Below are 19332 nucleotides of genomic sequence, written 5' to 3'. Positions count from 1 at the left end.
TGGTCTGGGCACTTGCTTTGGAGTCTGTTTTTGGAGGAGAAACAGTGTGGTGATTTAATACAGAGTATTGTTTAAGGAGGCTACAAAAACAAGGTTTCAGCAAAAGATACAGAGACACTTTATTGAAGCAACAGTGAGGCAGACAGCTTTTCAATTGATTTTATCAAAGCACTTGCAGTTTCCATTCAAGGCTGTTAAATTGATAATATATATGGTGGATACAGGCTGTTTTCAGAGCTGCTGTTTTGTTCCCCCCTCCTTTGTTTTTTTCTTTTTAATGGGAAAATGCTTCAGCCAAGGGCGTTTAAAACACCTTTTTTATTTTTCCTTCCATAAGAAGCACTTGAGCCTTTTCTTCAGGTTTCTTATATCTCTAAGATTTTTATGATTCTCAGAATAAAAACAGTTCTTAAATAAATGAGTTGATGGCTACATGTAGGAACAGAGAAATGCATTAGAGCCAGCAGCTCGTGGTAGTCTTGTGGGAGGCATTAATCCAGGCTTTCTTGTCCCAAAATTTCCCTAAGTTCTCTTCACAGTAAACTTACTACTTTGCTGTGCTGTAAGTGAAACATTTTTTTTTTGTTATACACGAGCCTTTCCCCAATGCTAGAAATCAGTGTTTAAAGTGCACACCATAATTTTAGGATGTGGTCCCCGTAAAATATCATTTTTGCAGTGTGCTGTTGGGCTCTGAATCTTCTCTCTCACCATTCATTGCTTTATAATGAAATAAAAAATCCTTTGCATTTACCCACAACCATGGAAACATTGTCCCTTATTCTAAGGGAAGCTTTTCTCCATACAAGGTGGCAGTAACTTTTCTTGCTGTATCAAAAAGATGAATTTTGTCTTTACCTGCAGTGAAAAGGGCACAAGAAGTTCTCTCCTCAGAGCTGAAGTACTTTTCTAGGTACTCCTGTGGTTGGTCAGTTGTTAGAAATCCACCCCCCACTGCTTATTCAGAATTGTGCTTGTCATGCAAAAAGAGCCTGATAAAGTGCTTTTAGTTTTATAAGATTATTTGGATCTGCTTTCACTTCATGACAATGGATTATGTTGTAAGGAAAATCTCCATGAAATACAAAAATGGATATCTTTGCTTTTAAAGGAGCAAATAAATACTGAGTCATGAGTCTGGCAACTTGGAGAAACTACATACATGTGTGAAGCTGGGTAATTAGTATAATGCCATTTAATACTGGGTTACTAAGACTGGATTTATTTTATAGGCACAAAAGCAGATTGTAGTTCATGAAGGTATTATAACATGTATTTTTGGGTAATGCTGTTTTATCTCTTTCAGCATGATATCCATAAATGTATATTCCACATGCTTCTAATAGCCATCTATATTTGAGAGTGAGGACAGCTTGTTCCCAATTTGTTACTTCTCTGTTCATGAACTCAGCAGTTTTTTTAAACTGCATATGTAAAATATGCTTGCCTAAAACCACAGAAAATCCCCACAAACCAAGTGATGTAACATTTCATCCAAAACAATTTTCCCCCCAAAAAGTATTCTGTGTTTTCCTTAGTGAGGAATAGCTTTAAGATAGGAAGAGTTTCCGATGATTTCATAAACTATGTTGAGTTTTTAATTAACAGTTTTTGAAGGTGTTGAAGGGATTTGTGGTATTCTCAGTGGTCAGTGGAGGAACAGGAACATCTCCTGCAGAAGTTTTGTTGACATGATCTCAGAAAAGTGAAGAAGAGACCCAAAAACCCGGCGTGTGAAACACAGCGATGGATCTGCACAGATCATCCAGAACTAGTTTTCCTCTTTCTCATTTGCATCTGCCTGGGGAATTCATAGTTTTCTATGTAAAAGAAACTTGTTGCTGAGCATAAAAATCCTACCAAGGATAGATAAGCCTTATCTTCTGTATTTGTGTAGTTTCAGTTTCTGTCAGTGGCAAAAGGCTCTTTTAAAATTGATTCTTCAGCACAACTGGTCTAAAAGCTTTGCTAGAGCTGGGTCTCTCTTCCCTTAGGAGCAGCTCCATTGCTACAGGTGAACATGTTTTTATACAACCCAGGGAGTCAGATATTCCAGCTATAGGTGACATTTCCCATCACTCAGGAAGGGGAGATGCAAATAAATCCAGCCAGTCTATTATTGGCAGCACTGTCTTTAAATTTAAATATACAGTCCACAATTGTTCTCTACCTGCCAGAATTATAAGGTGGGCTCCACAATGCTGTAACTAATTTCAAAATCAAAGATTAAGTATGAAAAAAATCCATGCCCTGTCTGTGTTTGAGCAATTCCTGGCATGGCTGTGTATGGAGTATTTACCCATGCTCCTGTATCTCTTGGTTCACAGCTTTTGGCAGCTCAATGTAGTCTCAAGAGAGCATCAGGAGACTCAAAAATAAGGAGATACTCAGAAGAAACCTGTTGGTTATCTTGTAGCCTGCTTATTCCTTGAGAATAGGGCAGCCTGTTCCCCAGCTGGTCCTCAGAAACCTTCTGGGTTAAATTAGTTTGGGAAGAAATTATTTGTTCAAATTCAGATCAAAGAAAACATACACAAAGTGAAGGCACAGATTTGTGTTGTAAGCTGTTTAAACTGTTTGAATACCAAGAATTTTCATGGTTTCATGTTCTTAAGGCAGGAGAGACTTTGTTGCACCCCAAATGTGGTCAGGAATGTTGAAGATGTTAACTTGAACATTTTGCATCCTCTTTATTTTTGTGGGATGTATTTACTGCAGGAAATATGACTGCTCCCTATTTGACCCAAATAACAAAAAAAAAAAAAAAATCAATCCCATTTTTTTGCCTAGTTTAATAAATGCAGAAAGTCCTTTTTAAAAATCGGGTGTTTCCTGACCTTTTTTTTTAACTTTTGTTTTGTCTCAATTATAGCTTTCTGCATTTATTTTCCTTTTGGAAGGAAGGTGGTGCCTTTCCTTGCCCATAAACACAAAAAGCTACCTTGAGTATATTAAATAAATTGCAAGCTTCAGCAGCTTTGCCAGCAAATTTTGGAAAGTGTTACGATATTCTGGGCCTACAGGTGAGAGATAGTTCATAGCTTTGTCTTCTGAGACTAATAAATACATCTGTATATTGACTATAAGCATTTTACTTAAGCTTTGGTGACCAAATGCTTACTGAAATACAGCTAATTTTTTTTTAAAACCATCTGCAAGGCTTCAATTAGTAGTTTTGTGCAAGAAGTCCTGCCTAAGTATGGTTTTGACTGAAGTGATCCAGAGATGAGATACTATGTTGTAGCTTTTCCTCCAAAACCTCGTTGATTGCAGTTGAAGCAATGGACATCTGTTGGGCTCAACACTTTCTCCTCTCCTGTATAAGTTGTTGAGGATCTTAACTCCTCCATTTTCAGCAAAAAGCTCTCTGATCAGTTAACAGAGTATTAAGGAATTTTGCCAGTTAATTGGTTCCTAATTTAAGGATTAGGAGAGAAAATATGCAGATTTTATTGGAATATTTCATCTAGAGTGAGCTTTGAAATCTGTCTCCACACTGTGACCTGAGTTATTTCCTGATTTCTGTCTGGTATTTTCCTGAGCAATTGTTATGGGATATAGGCATGATAATAAGATGATTGATAGTGGGATGTAGAGGTTGGGCTGGATCCAGCATGTATTTGGGTTTGTGTTATCCTGAGCTCACATTTAAGCTGTTGTAGTAAATAGCTTGGGTTTTTTTCATTATCTTTGAGCTGCCCTTTCTCTACTGATTTTCAGTGGTTTTAATTAGAAGGGTATTTTGCTGAAAAGAGCGAACTCAGACCTTTGTGAAATTTTCTGCTAGTACAAATAATGGTAAATCTGAAATCACTTATTAGACAAGAAGTTGTTATGGCAACTATAAGATGGTTGGCTAATCAGAGAGTGAGATCAGTTTTTATTTACAAGTGTAATGAGCAATTAAGTTTGAGCAGCTGTCAGACTTGGAAAGTGATTAAAGTTCAGCAAACAACCCAAATGGGTCAGTGTTCAGTTCTGATGGTTTTCTGACACTGCAGCTTGATCATCTGTGGGTTTTACCTACTATAATTAAATCTGCCTTTTAAATCCCCATCCATGCCAATGACTTGGCATAGCCAATGAGTAGAAAAATCCCTTTTTCCTACCAGGTTCCTTAATGGGTATTGGCCTGGAGTCTTGCTGTGGGTAATGAGGTATTTCACGTGTAGCATTCCTTAAAGCAAAGCTCAGTTTGGATGCAGAATCATCTCCTGGCTGTGGTGATCACCAGGAGGGAGCTGGAGCAGTCTGGCTCAGCCTTTGCACCTCTAAAGGCTCCCTTTCATTACAGGCAGCACCACATCAGGCACTTGTTGGTTGCTTAGGGAGCTGCTGCTGGGCTCAGAGGAAGGACGTGCACAGTGTACATGAGCATTAAACCCAAAGGAAGTGGAGAAAGTTGTAATTCACCCAAAACCAGGAGGGAATGCCCAGGAGAGGCTGAGCTTGGCTGGAGCTGGTGATGCGCCATCATTGGGCTGGTCACAGTGAGCAGGGCAGCTGCTTGTCCTCATGGCTTTCCCAAGCAGGAGGAGCTGGTTCTCTGCAGATTCCAAAAGATTGCATGTGTTCATACTGGGAAGGTTTCCCTCCCATCCATACTCTGCACCAGATTAATTTCAATGCTGGTGTTTGCTTCCCTGCTGCACGTGTTAAATAAGCCAAACTGTTTGTAAGCCTTGCTCTAAATTTGTGTTTTAGTTAGGATTTTAACTGTCCAAGACAGCTAAACCAGCAGAGTTATTTTCCAAAATTACGCTGCAGTCCTCTGATACATTTACATTTTTATTAATTTTGCCACACTAATGCTGTGATGTAATAGAGGCAATTGCAGCGGAACGTGAAATGGATTGGGACAGCTCCTGACCTGAAGAATTTACAAAGTCGTGTGCCTAGATAACACAAGTTGGTGAATGGGGACTTAAGGGAAAATTAAAATGACAGTCTCAGAAATAGGCATTTGCATACTTGACCTAAACTTCTGGTATTTACATTTTCTATTTATCAGTCTTTTTCAGGCTTATCTACAGCAGTGGCACATGAGAAACAGGGCTGTAAAAATGGAACAGAATTTTTAGTAGGGTTATTAGAGACCAAGAAATCCACATTTCTCAGCCCCCAAGATGGGATTGCACATACGTATCTTGTTATTGCTGTTGCCTGATTTGCACTCGGGTTTCCTGAGGAGATTGCTTGGTTGTGTTTATCTGCTAAGCTTCTGCAGGCATAGCAAGCCTGGCTGCTTGGAATGGGCAGCTGGCAGTGGAGCCCTTCAGTGACCACAGCACGGGCAAAAGTAATTCCTGTCACCTAGTGGAAGAGGAGCCAGCTCTCCCTTCCTCCTGTGGTGAATACTTAGTGTATTTCAGGCACTGATCCTCAGGCTGTGGAGATTTTGGAGAATTGGGATGGGGTTGGAGCTTGCTGCCTCTTGTACAGACCTGGTGTCATCCTGTAGAGCAGTGCAAGGGAAGGCTGAAAAATTGAAATGCAAACTGAAGCCTTCACACTAGAAAACACAACCCATCGACCCTCAGAAGCTGCAGACTCCTCTGTCTAGTTCACTCTACATGTGGGATAATTGTGATTTTCCAGAGGACACAGCTCTCACCTTCACAGTTGTAGGAGAGCTGGGGGTGGGAACATGCACGTGGAATAGTTACTGCAAGAGTTGTTGCGTTTCATTTGTAACACATTTTAATTATCACGTGTGAACACTTGCTTAAAAATCTGGTGTAGCAAAGGAGTAAACCTGTTCTTGTAACTGCCTCCTTGTAGGAATGGGAGATTTTGCCTATTTTTCCCCTCACTTAATAGTGTTTTCAGTTTATTTTAAGTATTTGAAAATGTGGGCAACTGATTTTAGGAGTAACCTTTAAAAAATAATACAAATAATTCTAATGTAGGAGTGTGATGATTCTTTCTGCCTCATAGTTTGTTTGCAGCAAACATGTTACGAGTGAGCAGGTGGGAGGGGGATTTTGAAATATATGGGGATGGATTTTTAGAGTTTGCAGCTGATGTGGATTAAAAATTCTTCAAACATTTCATCCATGAAAGGCAATTAGTTTTGTTTTATGAATATGAAAAGCACGTAGCTTGTAAGTACTGGAGTGAAGTCCCAAGTGAGTTATTAGAACTTGCTTTACTCGTGTAGTACAAAATTGGCCATCAAGAGCTGATGGATTTCAAATATAGCTCACTGACACACTGATCGTCCATAACTTTTCATAAAGTCATTTTTTTGGGCTCACCTGTAATTACTGGATGCTGTTGAAGTCCTGAATGGGGCAGATAGTCACAGATCAGGACACCTCCTTACTCTTGATGGTGATTACAGCATGTTGTGCTGCTGGGATATGGAATTGTGATACCTATCTGCCTGCTTTCCCTACTTTCAGCTGCCCCTTTCTCTGAGATTCATAAGTTAAGGCTGATAAAATGAACGTAGTCTGCTCTTTTTTTTAGCAGTTTGTTTTGTTTTTGTTTTTTTGGCATTAGGAGAAATTAATGCTGTCATTAGTTTTGGATTATTTGGGTTGTCTGTGTGAGTAGTTCTCAGCTACTAATGGGTATTTGGAATTTTTTTTTTTTCAGCTTCTTTGTTTTTTGGAGAGCCAAAACTGTTAAGAAATTTGGTATTTCTAGTGTTAATCAACAGATGTTACTCATCCAGTATGTCAGTGCTTTAATACCCGAGATTCTCAGTTAAGGAACTGGTAGCCCAAGTAAAGAAATGAGGTATCCCCTCCAATCATCCAAATTCCAAAACAGGAGAAAACTCTTTGGCAAGTGGTGGGCTACAATTTAAGTTCTGGCTATGGAAATTACTGAATGTTGAAGATTTTGTTGTAAAACACTAGCTGCTGGACAGTGTTCAAAGGAGGAGGAGATTTGGGTACCCATCCTGATGCACTGACCTGTTTAAACAACACTGTGCTAATAAATTCTCCCACACAGAATCATATGGACACATCGCAGCAGTCCCAGTTAAATTTAGAAAAGGCAAATCTGAAGGAGGCCATTTCATCACCCAGGAGATTTTAATTTATGCTTTCATGCCTCTCATCCAGAGAAGAAAGATGGACACTCAGAGTGGGATGATATTAAACTACTGGAAGTGTTGCCTAATAGATCACAGATGGCTGTGAAGTGGCAAGTCATCATCCCCCCGACACAGCAGGACAAGGGGACACTGTCCCGAGATGTGACATGTCATAAAGGATCATTGATTTGTTGCTCCCCTACTGTAAATCAAACATCTCCATTCAAATCCATTAAAATCCATTAATAGAGGGCACAGATTTTAAAACAGCTTTGACATTTCTGATTGAAGGCTTGGGCGTATCGATTCCTGACGTGAGCAGCTCCCTGTTTGTCAATTGTAAAGTGGCACCATCATCTGAAAATCGTGTGTTGGCAGCAAGGTGGGAATCTAGCCAAGGTCACTGCTAAAAGAGATGAGGAAACGTGCAGTGAAGGCTGAATTTTGGGGAAAAGTGCCTCTGAATCATGCAAATGGCTTGATGAGCTGGGAGCTGCTTGTGTGTGACCTCGCTCTGAAGGACGGCTATTTACAGTACATGGGTCAACATGTGAGCTCTAATGAGTGTCAGGGCATGGGAGGGAGGTGTTCTTCTCTGCTTTGTTTCTAAAGCTGTGTAGAATGGAGAAGTCAGATGGATTTCACTGTGTTTTAAAGAAGCAGTAGTGTCTCTCTGCCATCTGTTTTGGAAGAGAGCAACTCACATACACATGTCATTCAGTGGAGTTTGCTGTCAGCAGCAACAATTTCTGCTGATGGGGGAACTTCAGGGAGAATATTCATAACAAAAGTGTTTATTGTATAGAAACACACCGTTCTGCTTGGGATCCAGCCTCCAAATGCTTTTAAGGACTGTGACTAAACTACCATTTATGTCTGAGATGAGAAACATCTGAGTACAGAAGCTGCCTGGACCAGGTTCTCCTGCCAGGCCTCTTTGTGCAATACAATTGCAGATGGGAAGGTCCAGCTGGTTTTACACCCTGCAAATGTATCAAGACCTTTGAGATGTGATAAACTAAGTGAGCCATGCTCATATGCTCCCTTGCCTGCTCTGATACTATTATAAGGCTTTCTGTTTTGGTTTTCTTTTTGTTCAGGTAAAGCTCTGATCTGAGTATGAAAGAAAAGTCTTCTTTGTTGTACAGCTGTTAATATTTGTTTAATATGTATTCAATAATGTATTAATATCCATTCACCTTGCTCTGCTTCTGAAACTGCAGTGCAGCTATGCTCAGTTAATCACCTGGAGTTTCCTGCACCTGAGAGGCTGAATCTGGGGGAGATGGCGGGTGATGTTTTTTTCTGCAGCATGTCTAAATCACAAGAATGTTGTAGCATGACTGTGAGTACCATGAGGTCCTTAAAAAGGCACTGTAATTATGTACTATATATTCATGATTGCAGGTACGTGTGATCTGGAAAGCAGGTTGGAGGAAGTTTGGCATTTGGGTGGCACCTTCAAAAAGAAGAAAACCTGAAAGTTAATTGGAGAAAATGACAGTTCCCAGTTTACTGCTGTGCTTTCCAACAGCACTCGAGCTAAATACTCATTAGGATTGCACATGTGCATGTCCACAGTGTCTCGTTATTTTATTTTAACATAGACTCTGCAGCCATTACCAACTATTCATTTATTCAGCACCAGAAACTTTCACAAAACAATGAGTGGAGGATAAATGATTTGATCCCAAAGAGTTTCAGTGTGAGCATAGCTAAAAACCAAGTGAAAAATCACAGTGGTCATGACAAGTGGATAGCCGGTGCTGCAGCAGTCCAACCCAAATCACATTTTCTGTAGTGCTTTGCCATTCAGATTGAGCCCGTTTGTTCTAGCTGACTGCCTTTTTCCTTGGAAGTGTGAAGCTCAGCATTTTCAGAACAGTGTGAAATAAGGAATGTAGAAAAAGGACTTGGAGCAGTGAGGTGGCTAATTGAAAAATGCTCTTGGAGCTGTGCGCTCTAACAAAGAAGCTGGCAGGGTTTTATGAGTAAGTCACTCCAGAGTTGAGTTTTGATCTTGAATTTTGAATGAGTCACATTTATATTTTAATAGGAATGTTTTGATAAAAAGGAACAATCCTCCTGTTGGTTACCATAATGTCTAAGTGGCCGTGACTGTCTTTTTGAAAGCAAATATAGAGAAACAAGAATACTGTTGGGTCCAGCAGTATCCAAGTGTGTTACTTGAGTGTGTCTCTGTCTCCCAAGTGAGATGGCTTGAACTCAGCTGCTTTGTGAGTGCTGGAGGTCTTTGGTCTTATCTTCATTTTGCTTGGATAGCTGAAATATGGCCTCTGGTTATTCCCTGGATTTTATTGATGGTGCTGTAGGGGTCATTGATGAGTTATTGAATCCAAGAGAGACAACTGAAGTCACAAAATGTAATAGTGCTTTGAAGTGTAAAACAGTTCAGTAGGCTACAGCTCAGAGATGTCATCATCCTGTTCACTTGAGCAATTTTGTCTGGTTTGCATTGCCTTGCAAAACTCTTGCTATTTTCCTGAAAGCTCGATCTGTAAAAGCATTTTGCTTTTACCCTCAGCTGATGTCCATCACTTCTGAGAGAGCAGCACTGCATTGAGGGGAGGGGGACCAGCAGGATGGAAGCAAAAACCTGCTGATACTGTGGCTCTTTCTGATCTCTATTAAGCAGAGTGAAATATAACATATCTGACTATTTGATTCTCTAAGTTCAGTGGTGGAGCACAGCTGGTAGGCAGGTGGACTGTTAAGAGACGAGACAAAGATCTAAGATCTGCAGTCTTATGAACTTGCAAGTAAAAAAGAAAAAAGGAAAACAACCACAAACACCAAGATGTTTTATGTTATTTGAACACCAGACACTGTTGGAGGGAAGGGGAGAAGTTTGGGCTTGGAACTTTCTTGGTTTTGGATCTTTCTAACATGATGCACTGGTGTGCATGTTTCTTGCATAAATAGAAGGTGATTTTGTGTGTGTAATTCGTCCCAAATGTGTGAATTGAGAGTCTCTGAAGCAACATCTGGAGAAGACCCAAGAGAGAAAACACAAAGATCTGTTCATTCATGAGATTCTGATATTCAAAGAGAAAACAACAGTTGTGCTGTTTCCATTTAATGTTATTTCTAGCAAGTGCCACATTTAACTTTCCCTTTTGCCTTTTCTCCCTAGACCATTCTACAGCACCATAAAGACTTATTGGTACTTATAGATGGACTTTTGGAGAGATTTTTACCCTGGTCCTGGCATCAGTCAGGCTGGAATAGCTGTTCTCAGTGCTTCCAGCAGTCAGAATTCTAGTCTCAGCTGTACAAACATGCACATGGAGCAGTAGTGTGGATTGAAGAGAGCAGAGAGGAGCTTCTTGAGGACAACCAGTGTTGGTGTTTCTCTGTGAGATCGCTTTTGACCTGGTTTCAGGATGGGTGCTAAAAGTTCTGTTTTCTTCCTGCATTTAGAAGCTAATTCCTGCCCTGCCCTCTGCAACCTGTTTGTTACATGGTGATTGTATGGGGATTTCTGACCTGATTTCCTTGTGGTGACATCTCGGGTCGGAGCAGGTTGTTTGGGCAGAGCCTTGGCTGGGGGTGTGTGCACTGAGACTGTACTGGGAACTTTACACTGCTGAACCCTCTGAGTGCTGTAAATTATACAGGATTTCAGTGTGAGCAGGGAAATGCTGATACTGCCATTTGGCAGAGCGTGGATATGTGGCCACAAAAATTGGATCTCAGAGGGAAGGTGTGAATGAAAAAAATAGCACAATTTTTTCTCCTTTTCCTCACAGACTCCAGATAAGCTGATGCTGTGTGTGCATATGCAGTGCCCAAGGTCTGCTGCGTGTCAGGCATGGAGTGCCAGATTGTCTTTCTTCCCACCAGAACATTTATGCTTTAATTTGGGACACGTGGTGGCAACTGATAGCATCTTGTTTCAGAGAGAGACTTTCTGATAATCTCACTGGTAGTATCATGTCTCCATGTGAGACACAAGCCCGGCGTTATCCCAGCCTGAGTCAGGAGCTGTGCAAGGAGCCCTTGGCACCAGGCTGGGAGCTGCCAGCCCTTCTTGATGCAATTAAACTATACCATAAACTCTTCAGTTCAGGGCAAACTCCTCCTCATCACCTTCCCTCTTAACATTTCTTACTGCACCCTGGAATCCTTTGGTCACATTCCAGAGTCCATGTGTGAATGAACTGGTGCCATTTTGATGCCTTTTAATGAGCATGAAAGAGTTTGAGGAACTGATACTCTTTCAAAGAGGATTTGCATGATTTGTGTGCCATTCCTTTGCTGTTCTGTGATAGTTTCCAAAATCTGTTTAATCTTGTCAGTTGTATCTGGGTGCTATTTGAGGAGGAGCCTTCCAAAATGTCCATGAAATACTGGGCAGGTTTTTGAGTAATTTTAATCTACTGCGTTTTGGCTATGTTGGGCAGGCAGAGCTGTTTCACTAGAAATCCAGAACTACAGCCTGCTCTGTTTTGGTTCTAGAAGAGCTCTGTAGGCTTTCAATTCGTCATAGCACAATAGTGCTCTTCAGGCAAATCCCACCCAAACCTTCTCTGCAGCCAGTGAACTCCTTTGTACAGCTGAGAGAGCATTGCAGCAGCAAATCTGGGTCACACACCCTACAAAGGACACACAACTCCAGATGATAAGTGCTCATGTGCTCTCTGTTGCTAAAATTAGCTTCTGATTCTTACTCGAATCAAAAATTACCCAAGGGGAAAAGAACTAATTCTCAAGAAGGCAACTGTTATGTCTTAAACCCACACAGTCTCAGCTGTGTATGCAGAAATGCAAAAATAAAAAGGTAGTAACCAAGTTTTTTGGGAGAAAAGGGATTTTGTTTTCCCTGAAGTATCTCAGAAAGGGAATATGACCAAGGTTGTTTGGGGCCACAGATGAGCATTCCAGTGCTAACCTCTGTACAATGCTGCAGCAGCATCTCTTCACTCTGCCAGCTCCCAAATATCACAGCTTTTACCTGTGGAGTGTTGCTATATTCACATTTTGTCAAAATAAACTTTAACTCAGTGAATTTTACAAGACTAGTGTGTGAATTTGCTGCCAGCACAACTTAGTGCAGGATCAGCATTTTCCAAAACCATATATAAAATGTGATTATAGCAGACCAGAGAGTCTGAACATGGCTAAGTTGCTGCCTGATGACAAATGCTGTCAAGAACACACAAATTTGTTAATATAGTTTAAGATTAAGGAAACAAATCATGTGCCCAGCTTCAAGAATACTCTCTACTTAAAGCATAATTTCTTATTTTGGAGCATTTGGCTTGTAAATCCTTTGCAGCTCTGGGGATGACTTTCTCTAGCAGATCAGATGTAGTGATGTTTTTTTTTAAATATATCTCTGAATGTTAAGGGATTTTTCTAATGTTAAATAAAATCTTAAGTGATAAGGACTATATGGAGGTGAAGGCAGGTCACATTCTATAGCAATAAAACCTTATGTAGACTGTAAGAACAAAAAGCAACTAATATAAGTGATTCTTACAAGTAGCTTTGCACAAAGATAAATTTCCTGTATCCTAGAAAACATTATACAGCTCTGCCTGCACTGTAAATGCAGTAAAGGAAAAATATTCAGTAGCCTGTCTGGTATTTATTGGGTATTATGGAAGCTGTGCATCTCTCAAGCATAAAGAATTTTCATTGACCAAAGTGAACTTTACCATGAGGTGGTGACAGCTGAAAAAGATCCAGCTGGGAGATTTTAAGCCTCCATTCCCTCCCCAATGGGTGCCTTGCAGTGCTGCTTCTCAGAATGAGAAGTGAGGTCTGTAAGAAATGTTTTCCTGTTCCATAATCTCCTTTTCCATGGTGTCCTCTCCCTTCTGTTCAGCTCTCTCTTCTGGGGTTTTACACAGCTGTCTGGTTTGTCTCAGACTTCTCTAATTGCTGTCTTTGGTGGAGCTGCTTTAACCACAATTGTGGTGTAGATAAGTCACTGAAACTTGAATTACCCAGGCACAGTCTTTCTCCAAATAATGTCCCATAATTATGGCCTGTGGGCATCTGTATCCTCAGTCACAGTGATGGAAATATTAATAGGAAAAAAACCAATGTTGTTAAACAAAAAGAGATGTGTGAAGTCCTTGGAGCCTGGTCTTTCCAAACAAAATCTGCCTTGTTCTGGGGGACAGATTGGGATTAGGATGTAGACAGAATAGTTGGAGAAGATGGTACCTGTGGTTTTGTTTCTGCTTTGAAATGTTTAAAAGTGAGTTTGCTTATCCTCTTTGCCTTCCAGCATTGGATCTGGCAATCTGTAATCTGTACCTGGCAATACAGGTATCTAGAAAACCCCAGACTAATTTAGAGAAGTTCATGCTTGGCTCAAAGGTCCCCTTTTTAGCTCTTTCTAGTGACAGACTTTACTTGACATCATTCCTGACTGTGGGTAGCAGATAGGATTTGAATGCTGCAAGTGGGGAGTGTGAAAATTCCAGGGATGTTCCAGGCACTGCTAGACAGAACTATATTGATTTAGGAGGAAATCCCAAGGAGGAAATAGTTCTTGTCAGCTGATTACTACAAGTTATGGTTATGCTACTCTTGTAGACATCTATAAATTAAACTGCCAACAGTTGGCATCTGCCACTGCCACAGTGCTATAGGTCATCCTTCCCTAGGAATTGAGTGATGCCAGAGTGACTTAACCTGCCACACAAATAGTGAGGGAAGATTTGGGAGGAAGGCAGAGCTTGGGAGGTGCGTACAGAGCCCCAGAGGGACATAGCATGGGACAGGTGTCATAATATCATGACCTGAACTGTTTTGTGCTAAATGTTTTCACGTGCTGGTGGGTCTTGCCATGCTGAAATTCCTTGAATTCTGTCCCCAGGTTACTATTTTTCCTCCCTCAGTTCATGTGGAGGTATTATCTGCTGAAACAGGGGGGAGGTCATGTTGGTTTGGGGGATATTTTCCTAGCTCATAACTTGCCAGCAATGCAGCATCTGAAGAGTTTAAATTGGAATTAGCTGACATTTTCCTACTCTCCCAGGAATTCAGGAGTCTTTGAAGAACAGCCCATCTATGTGGGCTGGAGGGATAATTGATTCTGTCTGGAAACCTCTGTGCTGATCCCTAAAACCAGGATGGAAGGATTGACATTGTTTATTGTCAGTAGGGATTTGTTTTTTTCTGTCTGTTACTGAACAGTTTCAGAGTAACTGAAGATGGATTGAGGTATAGCCCTAATCAGGAAGATGTGAAAAGATTTATTTTTCTTTACTTTACAGAAAAGGCCACAGATGGCTCTTTGCAGAGTGAAGACTGGACGCTTAACATGGAGATCTGTGACATTATCAACGAGACAGAAGAAGGGTATGTGCTATTTCAGCAGACTTGGAAAGGTCCCTGAACACAATCTTCTTCCAGTTGTGAGGAGGTGCAGCAAGGCTGGGGGCAGATGCTCATGGTTTGAATGCATTTTGCAGATCAATTGCTTGGTTTTTCTGCTCCTTAGATCTCTCCTGCTCTCAGAAAATACAGCATGATACAGTCCCTGTAGGATTCAGGGCAAGAGGAAATGGCCTCAAGTTGTGCCAGGAGAGCAACTTATTTAGATGACATATTAGGAAAGAATAAAAAGGGTGGTCAGGCACTAGGTCATGCTGCCCAGGGAAGTGGTGGAACCACCATTCCTGGAAGCATTAAAAAAACATGTGGATGTGGCATTTTGGGATGTAGTGTAGTGGTGGGCTTAGTGCTGAGTTAATGGTTGGACTCAATGACCTAAGAGTGCCTTTCCAGCCTAAATGATTCTGTGATACTTTCTGTGATTAGTCTGCTTGGGAGGGCTGGCATGAAGAACTTCTTGGAGAGGGTGCCACCTCTGTTTTTCAACAGGTGTGTCTCTTTGCAATGCCTTTAACTTCAGCCATTTGTGTAGACAGCTTTTCTGACACACCTCCTTCAGCACCAGAAAGCTTTGCTGCTTGCAGTCTGCTGGAGAACTGATCACTGCTCTTATTTCCTGGGCTTGTAAGGGTGACTGTCAGCTTGGGTTTTTGGAAACTTGGGGCATTCCTCTAGTCTTGACTTCTGTGATACCTTCTCTCCTCAGTTATTTCTCCATGACCCTACTTTGGTTGTAGTCAGATGATCTGAAGTAAACCCACATGCCTATGTCCAGCTGGAAATGGCAAAGGATTCATTTTCCCACAGTTTATGGGATGTGAAAAGCCTGTCTGAGCTGTCTGTTAAAATGGTATGTTTCTCCTTCAGGCCCAAGGATGCCATTCGAGCGCTGAAGAAGAGGCTGAATGGAAACAAAAATTACAGAGAGGTCATGCTGGCGCTGACGGTGAGTGGGGGCAGGCTGGAATGCCTCAAAGGGCAGAACCCTTTTGTCATTTTCCTCTTCCTGGCACTCTCTTGAATGTACACACTATTTCCTTTAACAGCCACTGCTCTGCCCTTTTCTTCTCTCCAATTGCCTCCTCGCTTCCTTGGGGAGAGCTGCTGGAAGCTTTGCATAGTGGTTTTCTGACTCAATTGATTTCTGCTTCTTTTTGTGGCTCTTATTCATCCCAAGTACTGACTGAGGAAAGTTAAAGTGGCTCAAATGGGTCTGTTACTCTTTGAGGTTTTCCTTTCTACTCTCATTTCCCTGTGTCCAGCCATTCCTCCACTCCAAGGCAACAGCTGTGGGCATATCTGCAAGTGAGGATGATGAACTTGCCATATTTTCAGCTTCATAAGTAGCTGATGCACAATTTCCCTTGTGAATGAATCTCTGTAGGAGACAATGCATTAATTTATGCTGATCTAATTTCACTCAATAAAGTGTAAATTATATTCTGTGCATTTAGGCAGCACTGCTAAGGTGTGGGATAATTTAGCAGTGACCTTTCCTGCTGATGGCTATAGCTGGAGGTTTCCTGGGTAGTGCAGTGGGGTGCTGGGCTGGCTCTGGCAGTAACTAGATCGAGTTATCCTGCTCTGGGGAGGTGATCTGTGTGATTCTTTCACAGAGCTCTTGTTGCATCTCCCTGACGAGGCGTAACCGTACTTTCTGTCTTCTTGCCATTTCCTGTCCTGGATTGTCATTTTGACAGATTACCAAAGTCCAAACCATGAGATTATCCATTGTGCAGGAAAGAGCGAAATCCATCAGGAATGAGCCTGTGTCATCATGGCTGATGAAAGTAGCTGAAGGAGGAGAGTAATTACAGACTCCTCGGTACAGAGTCACAGTGGTTATTAGGCATGGCTGTAAGGAGAAGTGACGTGTTGGATTTATCTCCATGCTAATCATGTTCTTCAGAGAGAAATCAACAGCTGTTCTTCCATGGCAGTTGAATGGCAAGTGGAAGGTGCCTCCAGCTAGGTTGCAGGGGGAAAATGTGTCAAAGTATAACCTGTCAGAGCATTCACAGGGGAGTGTTTTGAATGAGTGAAGATCATTCACCTGAATTCCCAACTCTAAAACATGGCTTATAGCTCAGAGCAACTGGGTCCAGCTGTGTTCCAGGCACATAGAAAATGGTGGAGAGGCACAGCACGATAATATCTCACTGTGACAGGATGTCCTCTGTCTTACCTGCTCCTGATGTGCTGCTCTGTACTTGGCTGTTCAGCTGCACCGGCTGGAAAGTTCTGCTTTGAAGATGAGGAAACTTTCTATTTCTTTACCTTGAAAACAGGAAAGGTGGATCACAAAAATGCCCAATGTGTTAACAGTGGGTGAGGTACAGCTGAATGTGTGTGTAGAGAAAAAGTTTTTTGGCAAAACTGGGGAAGAGAAGCAGTAAAAGTGTAATCTTCCCTCTATCTTCTTGCTCTCCCATCAAAAAATCTAAAATAAATTTAAGAACTAGGTGCTGTGTGTGTGATCAAGCTTTGCTCCAGCAATGAATGTTTTTTTGTGTGTGTAGGTGTTGGAGACCTGTGTGAAGAACTGTGGCCATCGCTTCCACGTCTTGGTGGCAAACCGTGATTTCATCGATGGCGTTCTGGTGAAAATCATCTCACCCAAGAACAACCCCCCCACTATAGTACAGGATAAAGTCCTAGCACTGATTCAGGTACACAGCTTGTCTCTGCTTCCATATGCTGCTGCCTGAAATAAGGACTGTCTGCTTCGATGCTACGCATCACTAAACACGCTGTCATCGTTAAAAATGTGGCAAGTTTTTTATATATGAACTCAAACAATATATCCAGATGGGTGGGAAAAAGCAGACATGTACACACATAGATATTTTATCTGGGGAGAACTGTCTGGATTCTAGTTAGAGAGTACCACTCTAAAACAGGAGGATTTAACACAAGGTAAATGGATGCTTTTGCAATTTAATAGTCATATCTAGAAGCTGGAGACGTGCCTTGGCGATGAGCTTGTCATCTGAGGCCAGGAGATTTCAGAGGATTGTGCTTTTGGTGTCAGCTGCAGAACACTTGTCTTTCTGTGTCTGTTTCTCTGAGCGGAAAATGGAGCCGTTTCCCTCCATTTGAAAGCATTCTGCATTCCTTTCAAAGATGCTTATAGGAAAGTAAATGACCATATAGGAATTAAAATGGTTTTGGTGTCTTTTCTCTGGTTATTGTGCAGTAAAAGCGCGCTGTCAGATCCTTGCCTGCAGTGGGAAGTTCAGCCATGGGTCTGTCTGCCACTTCTCCTTCTGTGCAGCACAACAATAAACAGCCGTGTTAATTCCACAAACCATTAGCTACACATGAGGAAACATTGGTGCCTGCCTGGAGGAAATCTGACAATTATAGGAAGCTTTATCACTAAGCTTCCACAGGCTACTGCGTACACCAGAGACTAAAAGACACTGCGTATTTAAAATGATATAAACCTGCTGCAGTGTTCCTTGTGGGGAGGTATTTACAAATGCACAGCATCATTTACCAGATATACTTCTGATTTTTATGGCAAAGCATGCCACTTGGATTTCTGCTGCTTTCTTTCTTATTTGGATACAGGGATAGGGCATCCTTAGAGCATAACAATGTAAAGTGATTTTTGAATAGGAAATAGGTAGGATGGTGGGATTAGTGGGCATTGCGTCAGGATCTGTGGGGTCTCTTTACTTCTGGTATATGATTTTATGGTTTTTTTAAAAAAATAGCACAAAAGTAATGAAATTAATAAAAGCAATTCTTGTGCATCTGACTGAGCTCTCAGATTTCTGCCTGCTTTAGTGGGAGAGCAGATGCATGCAGTGACCAGAAGATGAGGTCAAAAACTGTCCCATAGTACAAACTGGGTGCGTTTCCATGTTGTTTTAGGGAGCATTGGTTTTGCTGGGCTCTGGGTTTAAATGGATTCCCAGTTGTGAATGCAGCTAAGATGGGAGTGTTTGAAACATAATCAGAAAGCCACAGTCATTGCCTCAGTGTATTAAACAGAGCCTTATCTGAGGAGACTTAGTGCAGTAGAGCTAAAAGCCTCACTCTAGGTACTAAATGCCTTTTGATATAAAAAGCCTGAAAATTATGAAAGTTGCCTGTGGGTGGGTTCTGTTTGTGTCTCTTTAGCTGGAGGTGGTAGGGGACTGTTTTTCAGATTGCCTGACAAGTTTGGAAGAGTGATTGCAGTCACTCATCCCAAGTGCCCTGTGGACACACACCCCCAAAATACCCTGTGACAGCTTCACTCAGCTTAGGCTGTGCTCTGTAGAGCTCCCTGGGGCTGGAGTTAACCCTGTCCCCAGAGCACTGATCTCAGCTCTGCCCCACCAACATCATATTTATCCCTTTCTATATCAAATTTGATATTGGGGAATTAATAAGAACAAAAATGAGAGGATAATAGCTCAGACTTGGAAACATGGAAGAGAGCTGTATAAACAGCATATGCCTTCAGCCACACAGCTGTGTGTCGGCCTTTCCATAACCAGGGTAAATAAAGCTGCCATCAATTTCTTATCTAGAGACTTGTTTTGAGATGTTGAGCATCCTGTGTCTCACTTTCTCAACCTGTTTCCTAGTGTACATGAATTAGTATATGTTAGAGCTAATCCTTCCTTCATAGAGCTTATCCTTTCTTCTTCACCTTGCTAGGAGCCTTGGAAGTATTCCTTGTCACTGTGTACTTGGTAAGAGCTCACCTGTTACCCAGTGTCCAAACACTGGGATGGTCCCCAGGTTAGGGGCTGGATTTACAGTGTTTGGGCACACTGAGGATCCAAGTGGGATTTATCCTGAGGTATCTACATTTGATAGTCTGGCCCAAAGGAGCTCTGAATTCAATCTCCCCTCTGTCCTATGTGTGTTTGGACAATGGGCAGGTCTGCTAAGCTCTAGTGTAGCTCATTATC

The 19332-nt window shown here is 41.6% G+C and overlaps 1 protein-coding gene across 2 annotated transcripts in view; it reads left to right on the top strand.

The window, feature by feature from the left end:
- Window positions 1–19332, top strand: part of TOM1L2 (target of myb1 like 2 membrane trafficking protein) — a 56164-nt gene that overhangs the window by 4426 nt on the left and 32406 nt on the right. For both annotated transcript variants that reach the window (XM_056503224.1, XM_056503223.1), the window contains exons 2-4: window positions 14302–14386; window positions 15290–15368; window positions 16942–17091. In XM_056503224.1, coding sequence (XP_056359199.1) covers window positions 14302–14386; window positions 15290–15368; window positions 16942–17091 — 314 coding nt within the window. The remainder of the gene's footprint in view (window positions 1–14301; window positions 14387–15289; window positions 15369–16941; window positions 17092–19332) is intronic.

This window comes from Oenanthe melanoleuca, chromosome 14, assembly GCF_029582105.1.
Source record: "Oenanthe melanoleuca isolate GR-GAL-2019-014 chromosome 14, OMel1.0, whole genome shotgun sequence".
Taxonomy (NCBI): domain Eukaryota; kingdom Metazoa; phylum Chordata; class Aves; order Passeriformes; family Muscicapidae; genus Oenanthe; species Oenanthe melanoleuca.
The sequence above is the reverse complement of the archived record's forward strand: the minus strand, read 5'-3'. Positions and strand labels throughout refer to the sequence as shown.